Source organism: Centropristis striata, chromosome 7 (genome assembly GCF_030273125.1).
Source record: "Centropristis striata isolate RG_2023a ecotype Rhode Island chromosome 7, C.striata_1.0, whole genome shotgun sequence".
NCBI lineage: Eukaryota > Metazoa > Chordata > Actinopteri > Perciformes > Serranidae > Centropristis > Centropristis striata.
In genome coordinates, this window is record NC_081523.1 from 9,022,647 (window position 1) to 9,043,222 (window position 20,576).

The 20,576-nt window shown below is 35.3% G+C and overlaps 1 protein-coding gene across 2 annotated transcripts; it reads right to left on the minus strand.

Annotated features, from left to right (window-relative positions):
* Window positions 1-1,540: 1,540 nt before the first annotated feature.
* On the minus strand, window positions 1,541-19,798 carry LOC131974228 (long-chain-fatty-acid--CoA ligase ACSBG2-like). Of its 2 annotated transcripts, XM_059336455.1 has the most exons (16): window positions 19,559-19,798; window positions 17,786-18,039; window positions 14,239-14,295; window positions 13,582-13,664; window positions 11,750-12,030; window positions 9,957-10,045; window positions 8,518-8,638; window positions 8,343-8,423; window positions 8,021-8,170; window positions 6,909-7,076; window positions 6,637-6,818; window positions 5,373-5,606; window positions 4,304-4,521; window positions 4,062-4,201; window positions 3,731-3,974; window positions 1,541-2,539 (listed from the first exon to the last, which is right to left on the minus strand). In XM_059336455.1, the coding sequence occupies exons 3-16, from the start codon at window positions 14,283-14,285 to the stop codon at window positions 2,451-2,453; spliced, it is 2,127 nt and encodes a 708-aa protein (XP_059192438.1). In that variant the 5' UTR covers window positions 14,286-14,295; window positions 17,786-18,039; window positions 19,559-19,798; the 3' UTR covers window positions 1,541-2,450. The 2 variants fall into 2 exon arrangements, with proteins under 2 accessions (XP_059192438.1, XP_059192440.1); XM_059336457.1 differs by lacking the exons at window positions 17,786-18,039; window positions 19,559-19,798 and adding an exon at window positions 16,041-16,805.
* Between the last annotated feature and the right edge of the window lie 778 nt (window positions 19,799-20,576).

Below are 20,576 nucleotides of genomic sequence, written 5' to 3' on the forward strand. Positions count from 1 at the left end.
TATCATCATCAGTACACTTTATCAGATGTCAAAAAGCCTGAAATAAATGTGGGGCCATCAGCCAAACCCTGCACAAACACTTTAAACATTCAAAACAATGTTGAAGGACAAGATGTTTAGATACATTACCTGGAGTTGAACTCAACTGAGACAGTTGTATGTGAAATGCCATTGTAAAGTTTTCTTGAACACAGCTGCAAAGCGAGTAGGACAAGAATGTAATTTGATATGGTTGTGAAAGTAAAGGGGATTTTTCTAGATGTTCCTTTTCACAATTTGTGGTGCTGAAACAGAACGACAGCACATATATATGTACCCTACTGTAAATAAACATATATATGCCACACAAATCAGCAGAATCTGCAATGAAATAAACCAGAAATACTAATAGTTAAGAGCTTATAAGACACATTCCAAATACATAGGCAGAGCTAACATGAGGCCCCGGTCGCTACAACTTATGGTTTCTTAATATTTGACTTTTGCTGTTGCCTCAGGTGTCTTTACATAGCACATACCACTGGAAAACCATTTTCTAAACTTTCGCCTGTCTAACTGGATCTTTTGAGTAATTAGGTTGTCAGCAGTTTGTCAGTGATAAAAGGGTTAAACTGAGGTCAGTGAAAAACCTCCATCATCCAGTTACCAAATCTAAACTCCCTAAAGATAGGGGAAAAAAGCAATTATTTTCCAAATAAATGCTTGTAATGTATGAAATTATGCTTAAACAGTTAGTTACATAATTGAATAATGATTAATTACTAAGCATTCCGATGCTTAACAATATTTATTGTATATCTTTTTTAATTTTTTATGAAGAAACAAGATGTCTACAGTGATGTTAACAGTTGTACTTTGAGCTTAATACTAACGTTCGCAAGCTAACATGCGAATATTAAGCAAGTTAATTGCTAATGTCTGTGGATGACACCAATGTCAATAGTTTTAAAAGTATTTGAATTAAAATGTTGAAGTGAAAGTAGTGTAGAAGCCCCCAAAATAGTGTCAAAATGTTCGTATTCATATGTTGGACAAAGTGAATTTATTTTAATTGATGTGGAGATGTTGGCTAAAAGCTAAGAGCATGCTAACGTTTAGCAGGTTAGCACATTAGCATGTTAATATGCTATGCTAATATGTGAAACAGCTCAGACTAAGGCCAATGTCACTGTAGTTTTAAATATTTAAATTAAAACGCTGAATTGAAGGTAATGTAAAAGCTCACAAATTAATGTCAAAATATTCATATTCCTATGTTGATGTATTCATAGTGAATTCATGTAAGCTAACAGCTAACATTAGCTGACAATACATATTTTAGTTTAGCATGTTAGCATACTAACTTTTCGCTAGCACTAAAGAAAGTAGAGCTAAATACAACTAGATGTCATCAGTTTGCAGCATTTTAAAGTATTGGACATATTTAAAATCTGTGTTGATGATGATCTTTGAATGTTAACGATGTTTAACCATATATTTTGATAATTGATAGTTAAAAGTTTATGTCATTAATGGAGCAAAAATGCCAAAAATTAACTGATTCAAACTGTTCAAATGTTCAGATTGCTGCTGATCTGTCCCATATAAACTGACCACATTCACTTAATAAAAAAGTGATTATTCGAAATGAAAAAATGCAATTTTTAAAACAAGTTTCTCAATTTGTCCACATCCCTCACTTTTTATTGACAATCATGTAACATCTATCACAAATAAACATTTCAATATTTGTCAAACTGTACATGGAGAAGCACAAATCTAAAATGTGTGCTTTACAATTTGCACTTGTGATTGGAGAAATTATTATTAAACCATTGATATTCTTATGTTATTATAAAAGTATTTATTCGAACTTCACCTCCATCCCGTCTTTAAAGAGCATGTCTGCAGGTTTGCTGTCTCACTACAGGAGACTGGAAACTGGCAATAAATGCTGAAAAATCTTTAAATAGATATTGCTGCTTTAAAAATAAACTATATAACTAAGACAAAAGAGACTTAAATCTTTCAGGCCACAGTGAATTTACAAAATTTTCTTCAATAAAATGATGACTGACACCATCCAGTGTTTGTTCCAGTGTGATGGCATGCAGTTAACCTGTATATGCCGACAATAAATGGCAAGATTTGGCTCTGATTTTGATATGTTATTTACAAAACGTGTACAACTGCTGTGAAACTGTATGTACATTTAACAGCTTAAATATCGAATCAGAACACAAATATATTAAAACATAGCAGCACAAACCTCTAATCCATTAACAACACAATCAGAATCAAGATTTCCCCCCTTAAATCATAAACATCTATTGCACTTTTAACATTCATGTGAAGAGAGATTCATACATTTGTCAACATGACATCTGGGCTTAATACAATGTTCATAAACATGCCCAACGTTTCTCATCACCACCTCTTTTCAGTGTCATCTGATTTCTGTGCTGGACAGTCTACGGTTTTTCCGCTGCAGCATATAATTCGTTTATTTTCTCTTGGTACATCTTCACAACAATAGGCCTCCTGAGTTTCATGGTGGGTCCTGTAGAGACAACAAAAGCAGATTAGTTCAAGTTCATTCACTCATTCATTATCCTAGTTCTCCAGACTATCACAGGGCTGACACATAGAGTCAGACAACCATTCATGCTCTCATTTACTCCTATGGGCTATTTGGCGAGTCTATGGACCTCTGGTATTTCTTCAGTAGACAATTGTGAAAAACCTGTCTGGTCAGGGTCAAGGTTCAGAAACTTAAGACAGATTTTTGAGTGGAAGGGGACTTTAAAAAAGTCTGTTCCTCTCCTTCATGTTGCATGTTGTCTCTGCACTAAAAACATTATTATCGAGATTCTAACAACTAAGAGAAATTAACAGATGGCTTTTGGTTTTACTGTCTTTAGCCAAGCATCATCTGTACTGTTTTCTGTAATTTAGACTGTTTAGGACTTTTGAAGGATCCACAGAAACCCTGTGTCATCTCTGTAAAAAATGCTGACTTTGACTATTGATAAAAGTGTGATTTTTCATCTGATTTAAAAATGTCCAAGTTGTACCATAAGGACCTTACCTCAAGTATCTATCAAGACTTGACAAGATCAATCAGAACAAATGTGGCATTTTGCTTTAGTGTACTTAAAATAGTCTTTGTGCACAAATGAGTTAAAGATTCAGATTCAGCTGATCGACATTTAATGGTAATGGATGGACCTGCACTTATATAGCACTTCTCTAATCGCTTTGCGACCAATCAAATCGCTTTACACTACAGACTGCGCTCATTCACCCATTCACACACACATTCATACAGGTGGCAGAGGTTACCCTAAACTGTCCCACATGCCACAATTGGGAATTCATTCACACACCGATGAACGCAGCATCAGGAGCAATTTGGGGTTCAGTATCTTGCTCAAGGGTACTTCAACATGTAGGCTGCCGTGGTCAGGGATCGAACCACTGACCCTCCGATCAGTGGGTAACCGCTCTACCAGCTGAGCCACCTATCGTGTTTTAAAAATAGTTTCATGTTGAGTTTTGTTTATCGAACAAACTTCCTCTGGAATGTTGTCTCGCGTGCGGCACAGTCACAAGACTTTCCTGATTCCGACTTGACCTTGATTTATAAAGTGATATAACTGGATTGACGCCTGGATTGAATACTTCCTTGTTAATAGAGTTGCATGTCGACCTTTGATCCAGTAAGAAGAGGAAGCAAAACAAAATATCTCACCTAGTTCTCCTCCACCCACGGAGAAGTCTCGCTCCAGGATGACCCACTTCTGGACTTTCTGGGCGTTGGACGTTGCTCTGGCGTTGACGCGCTCCATGCCCTCCTGAATGGCTGTGTAGATCGCTGGCTCCTTACTGGCTATGACCTCGGACACCTTGGTCGACTTGATGCCATGCTGCTGGCAGAAACTCAAAACCTCGGGGTTCAGCTCGTCTGTGGGCTCCCCGTTGTCGTCCACGACGCACTGGTGAAACAGCGAGAAGGGTCATTATAGTGTTTGTTTTATTTATTCAGTAGCTGTGAACTGCTGCAGAAATAGAGGCTCGGTTACTTTGAGCGTGAGCAGCATGGACAGGAACTTGAGCCTGTCTCCCAGCAGCATGGCGTTGCTGATGATCGGCACCTCGGACTTCACGGCGTCCTCGATGGGGACGGGAGGGATGTTCTCTCCTCCGGCGGTGATGATCAGTTCTGTCAAAAAAAAACGAGGTGTCGCATGAGCTTTGCCATGAGACAAAACATTTCACTGTGTTGTTTTCACGCTTGGAGCCCTCTAAAGGGAGCACAGCTTACCCTTGATCCTTCCTGTGATGTACAGGTTATCGTTCTGGTCGTGTCTTCCCAGATCTCCAGAGTGCAGCCAGCCGTCCTCGTCGAGAGCCTCGGCTGTTTTGTCCGGCAAGTTCAGGTAGCCCATGAAGACGTGCCGACCCCAGAAACATATCTCCCCACTCCCTTCCTTATCTGGTTTATCCAGTTTCGTCTTGCAGCCGGGCATCACCCTTCCACAGCTGGAGAAGCAAATCAGAAGTCAACAACAGCTGACGCTGATCAAAAGTTACACTAAAACTGCACTCCTACTTTGAATATCGTACACAGATATGAGACATCACAATGTCTGTTACTATGAAAACATTTTTTCAAGGTAAAAAAAAAAAACAAATTTGGGTGATTTGTAAGTATTTAAACTAGCTTGTGACCTCGGATGTCAGCTTGCAAGCCAGCAAAAAAAAAGTTATAATTATAATAACTTAATTTGTATAACACCATTCATGCAAATAAAATCCCAAATACTGTGGAAAAATGTTGCACATTGTCGAAGTGAGGAACCATCTCAAGCTGGTGCAAAACATTTTCACATGATATCAGATGATGTTATTGGAAATAGGATCCGACTTATACCTTTATAATGCCAAGTGCACCTTTTAAAAGAGAACTCCATTGCTTGTGGACTGTTTCCCCTCACCTCTCCATTTTACAATAACATATGGGAAGTCAAAAAGATTTTTAATCTTAGTAAATCTTTTACTTCTGGTTTAACTTGTCTGACTCAAGGTTAACAAAAAAATGATTTAAAAAATGTATGCAGGCGAACCAGAGGTATTGTCTATTTTCATTGGATGTGCTTTTCTTTTTTGTCAAAAAATGGTGCCGACATTACCCATAATGCAACTCTACCACAAACAGAGATGTGGATGTTTAATGCAGCAGATGCGGCCTTGAGCTGCTTTCTGTACAGAGGTCTTGTAAGCTCACATCTTTCTAATGACACACAAACAGATTGTCATCACTTGTAAACAAAAACATGTGGAGTTCCCCTTTAAGGAAGATCTTCACAGGAGAGAAATGGTTTGCTGCTGACCTTGTGATTTGGTAATTGCTGGTTTGGGAGATGGTGTGAGGGCCGGAGCTTTCACTCATGCCGTATAGCTCCAACAAAGGGATGTTGAGGCTCATGAAGTACTCCAGAGTGTCTTTGGTGATGGGGGCAGCGCCCGTGAAGCAGAGCTTGCAGCGGTCCAAACCCAGGCTCTCACGGACCTTCTTAAAGACCAGACTGTTGGCCAACGTGTAGCCCCACGGCACCTGATTCTCCCTGTAGCCCAAAACATAAACATTTAAATCTGTTACATTTTCAGGTTAAAGGTTTTTCGGGGTTTTATTTTATGGAGTTACATAGTACGATTTTACAAAAACAACACACAATCAATTTATTAAATATGACACCGTGCTCTAAATAAATCTGTCAACAGAAACACAAGCCGTTAAAAAAAGTGCTTCACATTAACATTTGAACGCTACCGATATGTTATTTATATATACAACTCTTCCCGACATGTACTTTTACTTGAATATTTTGAGTACATTTTGATGATGATACTTTTGTACTTTTACATCAGTGAACCCTTGAATGAAGGACTTTTACTCGTGAGTAATTTTATAGAGCAGTATGGCTACTTTCACTTAAAGGGATAGTTTGAGAATTTTTTTTTAAACATACTGCAGCAAAGGATGTCTAGTTGCAGACATGCCACATGTCTGCAACAAAACATTATAGCCACCTAATGAAATATGTGTTAAGTTTACCTGGGGGTTACTGAAACTGTTCTGTTCAAAGACACCATACTCCATTGACAAAAACAGTAATTTAAGACCAGTAGACAACTCCAGAATACTACCTTATTCTGCTGTATTTGTCAATGAATTCTGGTTGCTTTGAAGAGAGTATAGATAGCAGCTTTAATCTCCCCCTGCAAGGTTAAGTAGTAAAAGTATTCTCATTGTGGCGAATACTTTTAGATGACTAAAACACTTCTAGCTGCTGCCGCTATCCACAGCAGTACAACGCTTAGCTTCTGTGTCTTACTTCTCTGCAATCCACTGTAGGTAATACACTGACTATAGATAAGTACCTCATACAACCCCGCTTCAAAAAATGTGCACTGTCCCTTTAAGTAAAAGTACTTCTTCCATCACTTCAGCATGATGCCTTGAACAGACAATAACAATAATACAGAGAAAAACTTGTTGTATCACAAATCACCACAGGATAAAAAGATGTACTATTATCACCTCCTGACACATTCTTCCTGAAGTCTAACAAAGGGTCTTTGCTGCTGTCTCACCCGTTCATGACACTGTAGTTGTACTGCAGGCCTATGGACTTGGCCCAGCCCGCCACTGTCCTTCTCATCGGGGATGCCTTGGCACCGACAGTCTTCATCTTCTCCTGAATCTTCTCCCACACACGAGGAACCCCCAGGAAACAAGTCGGCCGAGCCTCTTTCATTGTGTTTACTAAGGAGCCCTGGAAAAATGCATGTGGTTTATAGTCAAAATTGAAAAAAACCTTTACTATAATTTCTCTGTTTTTACAACAGAAGGTGTTCTGGTGTACCTTTAGGGCATCTGGCTCTGCAAAGTAGGTGGTCATGGCAAAAGTGACAGGCATCCACATGTCACACAGCTGGGCGGCCACGTGGCTCAGCGGCAGGAAACTGATCACCACCTCCTCGACATATTTCACATCTAGCATGGAAGCAGCGATGCGGCTCGTCCATGTCAGCTGCACATTGAAGTAGTAGAGGAGTCATCAGAGAGTTTTCTTATTTAAATTACCTTCATGAGACGTTGGTGAAGTCTTTTTTCAATTTAGTCGAATCAGGTACCAAGTGGACAATGTAGAGGAGGCCACAACTTGGTTAGCTGTGATCTTTACGTCCTTTCAATCCCCTTTACTGCCAGATTTCGGGCAGTAAAGGGGATTGAAAGGAAAAACAAACTCTCCCAAAGATTCTGAGTAAGACAGGAAAACTGTGAATTTTGAAACAAAAGGGTTTTAGTACTATTTGATGTGTTAGCAACAAATGTAAACCGCTTTTGGAGTTCACCAGGGCTCTAGGTTGGATCCTCTTCTTCTTTATTGGATGTTGTTATATTTTTTGTTATGGCTCCAAAAATTCTGATTTAGGAAGGATTTACTTATTTATTTTTTCGTCTTACAATTTTTCTAAAAATGTGTCATGTCTTTTGACTACTGGTATTTGACTATTGCATTTAATTGCAGTGCCAACTCCTCATGCAGTACAAGTTGTTTTCTACCTTATGTGATCATAATCACCATTTTGTATTTATTTATTTTTCCGAAAATCTTTCAAATTCAAAAAGTCTAAACCTGCCCGAATTGTCTAAATGAAAGGATTAAAGCTGAAGTGATTATTTAACTTATTGATCCACATAGAAAATAATATTTTATTTACTTATTGTAAAATAATATTTTAATAATTTATTAATTGATCCAGTCATTTTTCAAACAAAAAGTCAAGAAATGCCAGACTTTCTCTGGTTCTAGTTTCTCAGATGAGAGGAGTTACTGCTTGTCTTTGTCATAAATCATTGTATACTGAACATCTTTGACCTTTGGACCTTTGGTGGAACAAAAACGATGATTGGAAAACAAAAAAAGCAAAAAAAAAAAAAAAAGGAAGTTATATTGTCCAGATAACTCACGTTGTCATGGCTCAACATGACTCCTTTGGGGTTGCCGGTGGTTCCAGAGGTATAGATGAGCGTGCAGCACTCGTTAGCCCGAAGACTTTCAGTCACAGCATTCAGCTCCTCGTCGGACACCTCCTCTCCCAGCTTCATGAACTCTGCCCACTACACAGATACAGAGATTATCACTTAGTGCATCTAAATCCAAACAAGTATCAAGTAAGAAAGATAATAATTTTGCATTAAATAGGTCAATGGTGCAACTGCTGTCATCGCATAAAGTATAATATCATATTTTTTACTCTGCTTTGTCAATATGTTTGCTGAGTGAACTTACTGTATACAGAAATGGTAATTTCTGCTTCAGCTCGCCTTTATACTGAACGATGGCTTTCAGATGAGGCAGTTGATCTTTAATCTGTTGGAAAAGACAAATTAAAATGTGAGGACTGTTTTTTTCTATTTTTTCGCTAAAAGTTATTGCTAGGACTCTAACTGAAAAAGCTCCTGACCTGCAGGATTTTGTCGAGCTGTTTCTGGTTCTCCACAACCAGGATGTTGGCCTCACAGCTGTCAGCCACATACTGACAGGCTTCGGGCGAGTTGGTAGTATAAATTCCAGTTGCCAAACCACTAAAAACAGATTCAGAAGAGTAAAAAGCTCTGTTGAATGCACACATGTCCTCACATAATTCACTGTGAATTTTATACACTTCTTCACAGCTGTTATCACAAATAATTACACACATTTTTTCCAGCAAAAAAAAAAAAAAAATCAAGAGATCAACAATGACTCACAAGCATAAAACAGATAACACAAGATATGCCAGATAATTTAAGCTACAAAACAAGCTTAATGACATTTTAAAACCAACTTTGGTGTTTCTACAGTCACTTTCATATGCTGCTTTTGTTTTACTGGATATCTCATCTGCAGAAGAAATTAAAGTAAAATAGCCGGGTTTTTTTATTATTTATATATAAAAACTTTTGGGTACAGCAAATTCAAGTCTTTGAATATGTGCAACAACTTCCTAATGTATCTGTTACTGTAGGGTACAAATTTTGCACTGATAAAAAAATTGCGGAAACTTTAAATGGGTACTGTCCAAACAGGTTTGTGAAGAGACACAGAGATCAAGTTTGAGATAAGCATGGACAGAAAAAAAAATGTGTATCAGGTGAAACAATGTCTCATCTCTACAAGTTCACAAGCGGAATTTTATCTAGCTTCTTAAAGCTGGAGTATGCAGTTTTAGTGACAACAACAAAGCCAGAATTTAAGAATACAGCTCTCCTCCTGCAGCTCTCCCTTCTTTTTCCGAAGCTCTTCACACCAGACGAGCACATTTCAATCATCTGCACCCTGATGGTGATTCTGACAGTGTTTTTTATGTGGCAGTTGTATGAAAACTGCCTGTTTTTTTTCTACAGACTTGTAAAGCCCCTTGAGATGATTGATTGTGTTCTTGCTGGCTACACTTATATGAACTTAAATTACAGTTAGCAGAAGGCTCAAGTATTAGCAGCATTTTCTCTCAATCTCTACAACTTTTTATTTCATTGATACGTTTTATTGTGTTTATTGTTAGTCTATTTTTGATTTTCTTCCTTTTTTGGCCTTTTTTACATCAGGAGTTCTTCTGATAAAATGCATTTGTGGAACAGCCAATAGAAATCCTCTCTCTCTCTCTGAAATGACCTGTGATTGGCCAGAGTCTTATGACACGGACTAGATTGTCTAAATACAAAAAACAGAACCAAAAGGAGGTGCACAAATCCAGTTTTCTCTCAAACATGCAGCTGTAGTTGTGCTCAATGACAAACTATTTCTATGTTATTTTATACGTCTGCTGTTTTGCTAAGATTTGATAAATAGATGTGTGTCTCTGGATTTAATTCCAGCAATCAAAGACTTATTTCCACCCAATTTTTTTGTATGTAATCTTACCCGGCAAAGATGCAGCCGACGTCTGAGATGAACCACTCGGGGGAATTAAATCCCAGAATCCCCACACCATGGTACCGCTCCAGCCCCAACTAAAAGAAGACAAGTTCATTTATTTTTTTAACAGAGCATGTATCTTTAATGACACAGCAGCACAGTGCCTCCATTACTCTTGACCTACATCTCGTTTGAGGAGGCAAACATGCCTGTATGAAACAGGAGACGTAACACAAGATGTGAATTTCACACACCCAGGTGTTCATTTTCAGCAGGCCGTTCTCACACCATGGAGGCTTTACAGGTGCCAACAGGAAGTTTTGTGAAGTCTGTTATTCCTCGAATATAGTTCACGTGCATGCTACAGTAGTTCCTCAATTGAAACAAAAACTTCTGCTTGACTAAACAGTCCAGGTAGAAAGTCAGAGCTGCTGTAGTGAAATGTTTTAGCCGTCATTTTAGCATTAAGGGTTGTTGCGGGGCTTCATATTCATATCGGGTGCAGAATTTGTAGCATGTTTTCTTTCCTATTTCCCTCACTTTAAGGAGAATAATCATCCTAATCATACAGACACAAGCGAGACCTTTTTACAGGCCAATAGGTGACAGGTATATTTGCTGAAGACCAGGCTGAAACCAAAAAGGCCCTGAGGCAACAAGAAGTAAACCTGCCAACAGTCTGGGAAACAGCACAGTTAACTATCTGTCTCGAGGTTGTTAAATAAATCAATAACTAAGATTACCTTATGGAAAGAGTTTCAACAGTTTGTATAAAAAGTTGCCTCAAAACTAAAAAAAATACTCTGTTACAATTAAAAGTCCTGCATTTAAGTATTACCATAGAAATATAAGTATTCATTATGCAGAATAGTCTATTTCAGGAATATTTATTATATTATTGCTTATAATCAGTAATGCATTAATGTTTTTATCACTTTAATATTGCAGCTGGTAAAAGTGGAACTTTTTTTTTTTTACTACATATATAGTGCTGTGTAGCTTAATCTATAATAAAACAACATAATTTATTACTTTACGATATTTATTTTGTATTAATAATTAAAAAAAGTAAACTAAAAAAGTAAAAAGTAGCAGAAAATGGAAATGCTCACGTTAAATATAAATACTAATATATATTGTACATTACATGTGATTTATATCACAAAACACATGTAATATGTATATTATAATATAAAACGTACTTTGTACTTTACTGTACTGTAACTGATATAAGAGATAAGAATAAGAGATGTAGGTATAAATATGTTTTCAATTAATGTATAACTTATTGTAAGATAAAGATTAGTGTTAATATATTAGAATAAGTCTAATTAAATGAATTATTGTAAATTAATTATGTGGGCTTGCATCAATAAATAAGCTAGATAAATTACTAAATAAATAAATAGTTAACTATTACTAATTACAGAGAAGGGGTGGGATTAAATAAATTGTAGTTCTTCCCACTCCTTTTTTAATATGTATGCTAATGTTGGCTTTTTTTTTTTTTTGCTTTATTTATTTTTTTGCATGCATTTCTTTGTCTGTATGCAGTTGTATGATGCTTTTCTATTTAAAAATAAATAAATAATTTATTAGCATTTAAAAAAACATTTTTTTTTTATTTAGACATTCAAAATAAACGTTTCAATCAATCAATTAAAAATGTATAAATACTTCAAAATTACTATTAAAGTATTTAAATGTACAAGAGATAGAAAAACAAACTTTCCCTCTGTCTAAATATTTCCCGACCACACCATAATGATAGTTTCGTGTACATTAAAATGCAAACAAACCTTGAGGAAACTTTTAGCCGCTGCACAGCACTGCTCAAAGTACTGCCTCCAAGTCTGGAACTCCCAGTGGCCGTCTTTTTTGGTAGCCAAGGCTGGATGGTCCCCGTACTTCTCCACCGTCTCCACGAACAGCTGATGGATGGTCACTGGAGTCTCCGAGGCCGGACCCGAGCCCTCCATCCTCAGCCGGACCGCCTTGTCTCTGCTGGTGCTCCATAGCTGGTCGGCCGGGGCCAGAGATGCCGGAGCCCTCGCAGTCGGGAAGGGAACTGCCTCGGGCTCTACGAGTTTGGGACAACAGGGGCAGCCCGCCATTAATGACAAGACAAGTTCAGGAGACAGGAGACACAGTGAGCTTTAGAGGAAAAGTCAGCTGTGTGAGACGACTGCAAACATCTCTGCACTACCCCTGTGGGTTTCCTGCACCTGATGTGTCATAGCAACATGATTTGCAGGTTGTGCTGAGGGACAGGGGAAGTCTCAGTTGACACCTGAGACATAACAGGTATGTCAGTAATAACCGACCAATCAGGTTTGGCAAGGTTAGTGTATACTTGAGTTCAAAACATTAAAGAACACAGACACAATAATGTTTGTATAGCCAAAAAAAGAGCAGATAAAATCATCAATCAGCCATTCCCTTTATGTTATTTTTCTTTTGTTGTACTTTAATGAACAACAAAGTAATTTTAACTGGTAATAAAAGTCTCACTTTAACACTGATGGCCTTATATGACCTATAGTATGCAAATGAATGGAGATAGTCTTTTTCCACTCTTAATTACTGTCACCGAGTCCTATTCACAGCTCTATTTTTTTCCCCACACATAAACAAGTTTACCAGAACAGCGTTTAATCACTTTAATGAATAAATGAATGAACTTTATTTATAGAGCATAATAAAACAAACAAGAATATCAGTGTCCAAAAAGGATTTTTTTTGTCTGTATGCAATTGTATGATCATTTTGCTTTTCTGTTTTTCTTTTTTCTATTTGCATTAAAATATTTAAATGTACATATTCAAAATAACCTCTTCAATCAATCAATTAAAAAAGTATAAATACTATAAAATTGTACTTAAATTTGCTTTTTTTTCCCAATTAAAACCTTGAAGCCAAAACCTGTCATGTGAAAACCAAACGTCCTGGATTTTATTAATTAAACCACACAACAGTATATTAAGTAGTTCAAATTTATAGTATTATACTCCTTATATAAATGCATCAATAATAATAACAATCCAATAATATATTTAGAATATATAACAATAAAAATCTGACAATCTGAGTACTTTTACTTTTGATACTTTAACTTTACTACTTTAAACTTTAACTTTGACTTTTTTGATACTTTAACTTTGATAATTTAAGTATCAAAAGTAAAAGTACTCAGATTGTCATTGTTTGAGCATCAAAATGTACTTAAAGTCTTTAAGTACATTTTGATGCTGGTACTTTTGTACTTTTACTTCAGTGAGTTTTGAATGCAGGACTTTTACTTGTAGTGGAGTAATTTCAGTGTGGTATTAGTACTTTTACTCAAGTAAGGGATCTGAATACTTTACTTCCACCACTGCTTATATTTATATTGTTTATGCTGCATATCTTCTCACGTTTATGTCTACATTTTAATATAGTGTCTTTCAAAGTAAAGCACTTTGAGTTTACATGTAATGAACTGTGCTACTGTATAAAAATTGCCACTATTTCTTGTCTTCTCAGATTTGTCTGGGAGCCTTTGGGAACCATTCTGCTCTACAATCAACAGAATCTTTTTTTTTCAGAAAGTTTCCCCTTTGGCACAGTTTTTCACATCAGATTAGCCTCTTACCTTCTGAAAGTCCCTCAGTGTCTCTCTGCAGCTCAGACGTTTGTCCATTGGGGATGTGAGTCTGTGCCTTCTGGGCAGAGATGCTGCAGATAAACATACCAAGTTTAAAAACAAATAGTGATAAGTGGATCATTTGCAGTGGTGGAACAACTATTCAGATGTAAAAGTACTAATACCACGGTGTGAAATCACTCCACTACAAGTAAAAGTCCTGCATTCAAAACAAGTAAAAGTGCATCAAAGTGCAAAGTAGCATCAAAACGTAATTAAAGTATCAAAAGTAAAATGCAGAATGGCCCCTATCAAATATATTTAAACTATATTATTAGTCTATTTGTATTGATGCATTAATGTTAGCAGCATTTATAGGGATAGGGCTAACTTTAACTACTTAATATTCTGTTATGAGGTTTAATTTAACTTTAAATGTATCATGTTTTTTATGTTAAATCTCAACCTGATTAGTAACTAAAGCTGGCAGCTAAATGTAGTGGAGTAAAAAGTACAATATTTACCTCTAAAATGTAGTGGAGTAGAAGTATAAAAGTTAGATAAATGGAAATATTCAAGTAAAGTACAAGTACTAGAGTAAATGTACTTCATTACATTCCACCACTGATCATTTGTTTGCCAATAAATGCATTTTTTTAAACATACCTCTCAGCAACACCATTGCTCTTTATCAAACCCTCCTGGATGCTCATCTTGTATTTGCTGCAATAAAAAAGACAAAAATTATCTTTAAAAGTTCTTTTTCAGATATCTCCTGCTGAAGACCCTCCACACAGATAAGATAATCTGTTATGACACCACTGCTCGGGTCATTTATACTCGACTGACTATTGCCAAAGTCATTGCAACAGGTCAGAGCAAATGACCGCCATCGATAAATGTTGTAACTCTGATATTGTGTCAGAAAGCATGGCAGGATTACAGCCATTCACCAATAATGCACTTTGACGCAGAAAATAACAATTGACACACAAGTATTTTTTACAACTATTGTCACCTTTCACCTTTTTTAACCTTTGTACCTGTATATTATACTTATTGTGTACTGTATGTAGTACATTTAACAGATTCCCGTTTCGATCCTTGTATATTTCATAGTGTAATTTAAGGTTACAATGACGGTTATCATAAGATAACTTATCCCTTTATAAGGGGATATTTTCAGTGTAAGAGCAGAGAAAAAAGTGTACAGCAAAGATAGAAAGAATCATCAATAACAATCAATAGAAACAAGCAATAATAACAAGAAATATAAAAGTATTCCTGACAGACTCGTCAACTTTATTTGTTTATTTCTAAAGAGAGATTTAAGGTCCTGCTCCTTTTTTTCTCCTAATTAATTTTGCTTTATTATTTATTTTCAAAAGGGAGAATTTTTACACATTCTTCCATTAAAAAAATTAATTCAAATTTCTTCTTTTCTGTTTTCTTTCCTTTAAGGGCCAATGTAACTGATAGCAATAATATTTATTAATTAAGTAATATTACACTCAATCTATTTATCACATTTACTGCCTCATGTTATTCCTAATTTTATATTAAATTAAGACTTCTTTTGTGTGATTTTTTTTCCTTTTCTGTCTTAGATTTATTCAGATTTTTTTTGCTTCCATGTAATTATTGTGCATATGATAAATAAAGTCAAATAAACCAACATTTCAGGCAGTTTCAGGCTGTATTTAAGTTAGAAGAACCATAAATACTGCTTGGCTGCCTTGACTCTTGCTGCAGGAGGTGAAATATCGCCATCCAGTGTGTGAACGATTCAACTGCTGCGTCTTAGGGTCAAAGTTTTAGTAGAAAATAGTCCCAAATAGAACAATTTTAAAAATGATTTATCATCAAAATAGTATATTGTATATAACTACTGTTGTTTTAAGACTTAAGCAGCATTTTAATGTTACAGCTGGAGGAGGTGTAGCACTTTTTTATTACTTTATATACCGCCGGATAGTTAAATCTATAGCACAGTTTCATATTTTATAAATTGATCAAATATTTTGTTTGTAAAGTCTTACTACTCCAAATAAATGTAGTAAAAATTATACTTTTTCTCTCTGAAATGCAGCCAAGTCGACATAGCAGTACATAAAGTAGTATAAAATTTAAATACTCAAGTAAAAGTACCTCAAAATTGTACTTAATTAGGAGTACTTGAGTAAAATAACATTTACTGATATATGTCACGATACATTTGTAATAAAATCATATTACATTAAGATATGTGAACCCAGCACACTCTCAGTCTGACCTCTAGTTTTTCAGATAACTTTGGTCAAAATTTTCTGGACCAAAGTTCATACATCTTACAAAACTACAGTGTGGCAATATGAAGTGGCAAAAGAAAGGTCTTTGCTCTGGATTATGCAAATAAAGTGCCCTGTAATGCATAAAAGTAGATTTAAGTCACATTAATCACTCAGATTTGCAAATTTTTGATGTTTTACCTTTGAAGAAAACTGTGTTAATTGAATCTTCTAGTGAAAAAAAAAAGTCCTATAAAGTCCAGAGTGGTAGCAGATGCTGAGATGTAATGTCAGTATGTAAAGGTGACATCCAGCAGAAGACAACTCCTGTTTGCACACGTTTGTTTAGCTTTTCATTGGAACCAATCACTGCGGAGGGGGATTTAAAGACTGCCTGCCTCTCTGTTGACAAAACAACTAGAGAGTCATGCAGCCTCAAACAGAGCTACCTCCATCTCTTGAGTCAGATGTTTGTCTTAAACATATTTTAACAGACATTTTATTTAACAGAAGAGTAGAAAATCCAGTTTTCATCAATCAACACGTCAACAAGTACACAAAAACCTGCATGGTGGTACATTTTACTACAAATATTTAAACTGTGAGAATAACTTTTTGTATTCTGCGATTAAAAATGAAGCAAACTTTGAGCTGTCACAAGCAGTGGTGGAAGTACATTTACACAAGTACTCTACTGAAATACTCCACTACATTTAGCTGACAGCTTCTGTTACTTTTCAGGTTGAGATTTAATACGAAAAACATGAAATACATTAAAATGATTATGCATTTTTATAAATTAAACCTCATAACAGTACATATAAAGTAGTTGAAATTAGAACTAATGTAATGACAGTAAAATGCTGCTTAAATAAATGCATTATTAATAATAATAGTAATAATAATAATAATATTTGTAATCCAAATGTGGCAATTCTGCATAACAAGTACACTACCACACTACTAAGTACAATTTGGAGGTACTTTACTTGAGTATTTCCATTTTATGTAACTTTATACTTCTACTCCACTACATTTTAAATGTAGTGGAGTAGAAATATTGTACTTTTTACTCCACTACATTTAGCCGCCAGCTTTAGCTATTTTTCAGGTCCAGATTTAAAATAAAAAACAAGAGAAATTTAAAGTTAAATTCAACCTTATAACAGTATATTAAGTAGTTAAAATTAGCCATATCCCTATAAAAGCTGCCTTCATTAATGCATCAATACAAATAAACTAATTTTAAATATATTTGATAGGGGCCATTCTGCATAACAAGTAATTTTACTTTTGATACTTTAAGTACGTTTCGATGCTGATACTTTTGTACTTTTACTAAAGTAAGTAAGACTTTTTTAAAATCATGTAGAGCAGGGATGGGCAACTGGAGGTCCGGGGGCCGCATACAGCCCACACCCTCGCTTGAAGTGGCCCTCAGTACAACTACATGCATTTGAGCATGAAATTTGAAAAGTGCAGGGTAAAAATGCACAAAATTACTTCTTGCAATTAATATTAGTCTGCTGTTCTTGCATTGAAAAAAAAATCACAGTAAGTGGTTATTTTTTATTTGCTTCAAACCTTTTGTATTCCTATTTATACTGTTATACATGCATTTGAGCATGAAAGATGTTAAGTTACTGCACTGTAAACATATTTAAAATTGCAGTTTTATCATATCTGGTTAAGTGCACTGTCCTATAAATTGTGGCCCCCTCTAGCATTTAAGTTGCCCATCCCTAATGTAGAGTATTTTCACAGTGTAGTATTAGTACTTTTACTGAATTAGTACTACTGAATTAAGGGATCTTCTACCACCACTGGGCACAAAGAATTTCTTTGTGCATCATCCTCATGCTGTTACCAGAGCAACATATGACAACAAAAATACACACATATAAAACTTCAACACATGGTAGCATCTAAAGAAAAAAAGTTCCTACCTTCTTGTGTGACAGAGCTGGTTGATGGTAGCTGTCAGGAGCAGGACAGACCTGGATCAACCTTTGCCCGGGGCAGGTGCTCGACTGTTGCCCCTTGTAGGAAATTATCAGTCCTTTAGAGGACTTGCATGAACGCACGCTGGTTTCCCCTTTCACAATCCTCTAAACACCTGCTGTTGACGCCGTGCTGTTAAAGATCCACCCACAAGGCTGACCAATGTTTGCAGCTCCTCAAGGTGATGTTGACCTGGAACCTGGCATACAAACAGTCTGAACCTGCTTTGTTTATAATAATACACTCATAGACAACTTTAGGTGTTGGCGACAGGCAAACGCATTCGGCTGTTTGAAGCTTGAGCTGCTTCGGGGAGACTTTTATCATCTAAAATCGACCCTTTGAAGACAAGTCTTTATCAGAGATGCATGAAAAGGCTTGTCAGAGAAATAATGATAAACACAGATAAGTCCTCTCAGGTTTATGAGGAAAGATGAGACTTTGAACCATAAAAATTGTTATTCAATAGTTGAACAAAACTTGTGCAACTCTGACTTTTTTTCTACCAGATTGACACATCAAGAGACAAGTGTCAAGATGTTGAAAATGCATGCTTAAATGCACGAAATATCAGTGATATTTACCCAATATCGTGTTGCAGAGGCTTAATTTTCTTTTAAAAAAAGGTGTTTTATTCTTCCACTTTTGTTATCTAGATCTTATTATTATATGTGATCGGTACACGGTGCATGAGGAAAATAAGTAAGAGACAATGGGTCTCATGCAAGATTTTTTTTCTTTCTCTTTCTCTATAATTTATAATGTATATAAGGTTTTTTATACTCAAAATGGCTTTTCAGTGATCAAACGGATAATCCACTGGTGGATTAGTCCCACAACAAGTCTTGATCAATTGTAGAAGCCACTTAAGAATCTTTTTATTAGAAGAAACTTCATGGAAACAGTTTAAAATCAGGTTTACACGATGAACATCCTACACTCAAGAAAAATATTGCTGCCGCTTTAGATCTTTGTTTCTAGTCATCCAACTCAAGAATGGAGAACCAAAGTTAATTTAAGAACAGTCCATAACTCTACCTCTGGAAAAGAATAAAGCATGTAGCTTCTTTGAAGAGACACTACAGGAAAAAACATTGTTTGTTCAGACTAGTGGAATAAAGACATCCACAATACACATTCAGGGTGTTTATTTTATTACATTTTGACCATTTGTGTCTGTAGATTTCTCCTAAATTCATCAAAATCGATAATAATAATGTCTCATTTGCATACTCAAATGTTAAATTTCAATTTCAAATGTAAGTAATCCTTTTATGATGATATTTATTAATTAACTTTGTACCCTAGTCACCTGTACTGTCTCTCCTGTGTTGTTCTGTTCCATGAGAGCTACGTATGCACACATTGTTCAAACAATAACAACGTCATTACTCAATATTATTGTTGTATTTTGCTACTATATTTTGAAATATATGCCAGGGAATGGAAGGCCTTGTTTTATAATATATTTTTTTTTTTTTGTGTTTTGATATTCTTTATATTTGCTTCTTACTTCTTACTAAATTTACAAAGATATTGCAGAAAAAAAAGGTCCAAAAATCGAACTTATGTGCCAGTAGTTACAACCCTTGTTTCCTGTTTTTTGCTGAGCTACGTGTTTCTGTGTGTGTTTGTCTGATAGCCGTGTTCAAGGAGGTGTTTAATAAGTAAATATAGAGGAAAGTTCAGCCCTCTGTTCTCAGCTGACACACAGTTACCTTGCTCACGAGCACCGAGGTCACTGAATCGTACCACTCAGTCACACCACATCTGTCCAGACTCTCTGGGCACGAGCCATCTGCAGAGGTTATGAGTGGTCAGTGAGAGGATTAATCAATGTCAGCAATACTAAAAACACGTCACAGACAACTGAACTGCACACACGTAACATAACACACACATAAATATTGTGTCATGTGCCTTAACACAGTGTTCTCAGTGTGAAAATGCTTTAAAAAAAATGTAAATATTGAATATGTACTTTCTTAACAATCAGCAATAAAGAAACAATTTTAATCAAATTTTACAAAGTAAAAATCTGTTCATTTGATTTCTTTTTTATTATTTACATTATTTTACTCATTTATTTTATTGTAATTATGCCATACAAATTTCCTATAATTTATTTGCTATTTAATTACTATATTTTTTCATCCCTCGTATCAGTTATATTTTTTAAATTTAAATTATTTGATAACATTTTATTGTATTTATGCCATACAAATTTCCTATAATTTATTTGCTATTTTAACACTATATTTTTTCATCCCTTGTATCAGTTATATTTTTTTACATTTAAATTATTTGATAACATTTTATTGTATTTATGCCATACACATTTCCTATAATTTATTTGCTATTTAATTACTATATTTTTCCATCCCTCGTATCAGTTGTATTTTTTTAAAATTTAAGTTAATTGATCAAATTTTATTGTATTTATGCCATGAAAATTTCCTATAATTTATCCCAATTTTATTACTATATTTTTTCATCCCTTATATCAGTTGTATTTATTTTTTTTTAATTATTTGATCAAATTTTATTGTATTTATGCCATACAATTTACAATATTACATTTCTTTTTATTTGCTCTTTTATTTTTTATATAATTTCCCCCTCATCAATTTTTTTTGTTTGGCCTTTTTATTCATTTTATCTAGTTATTTGTCTAGCTTTAATAGTTTATTTTGTGGTTTTATTATTATTAACTGGATCTCTATTTCACCACCTAAT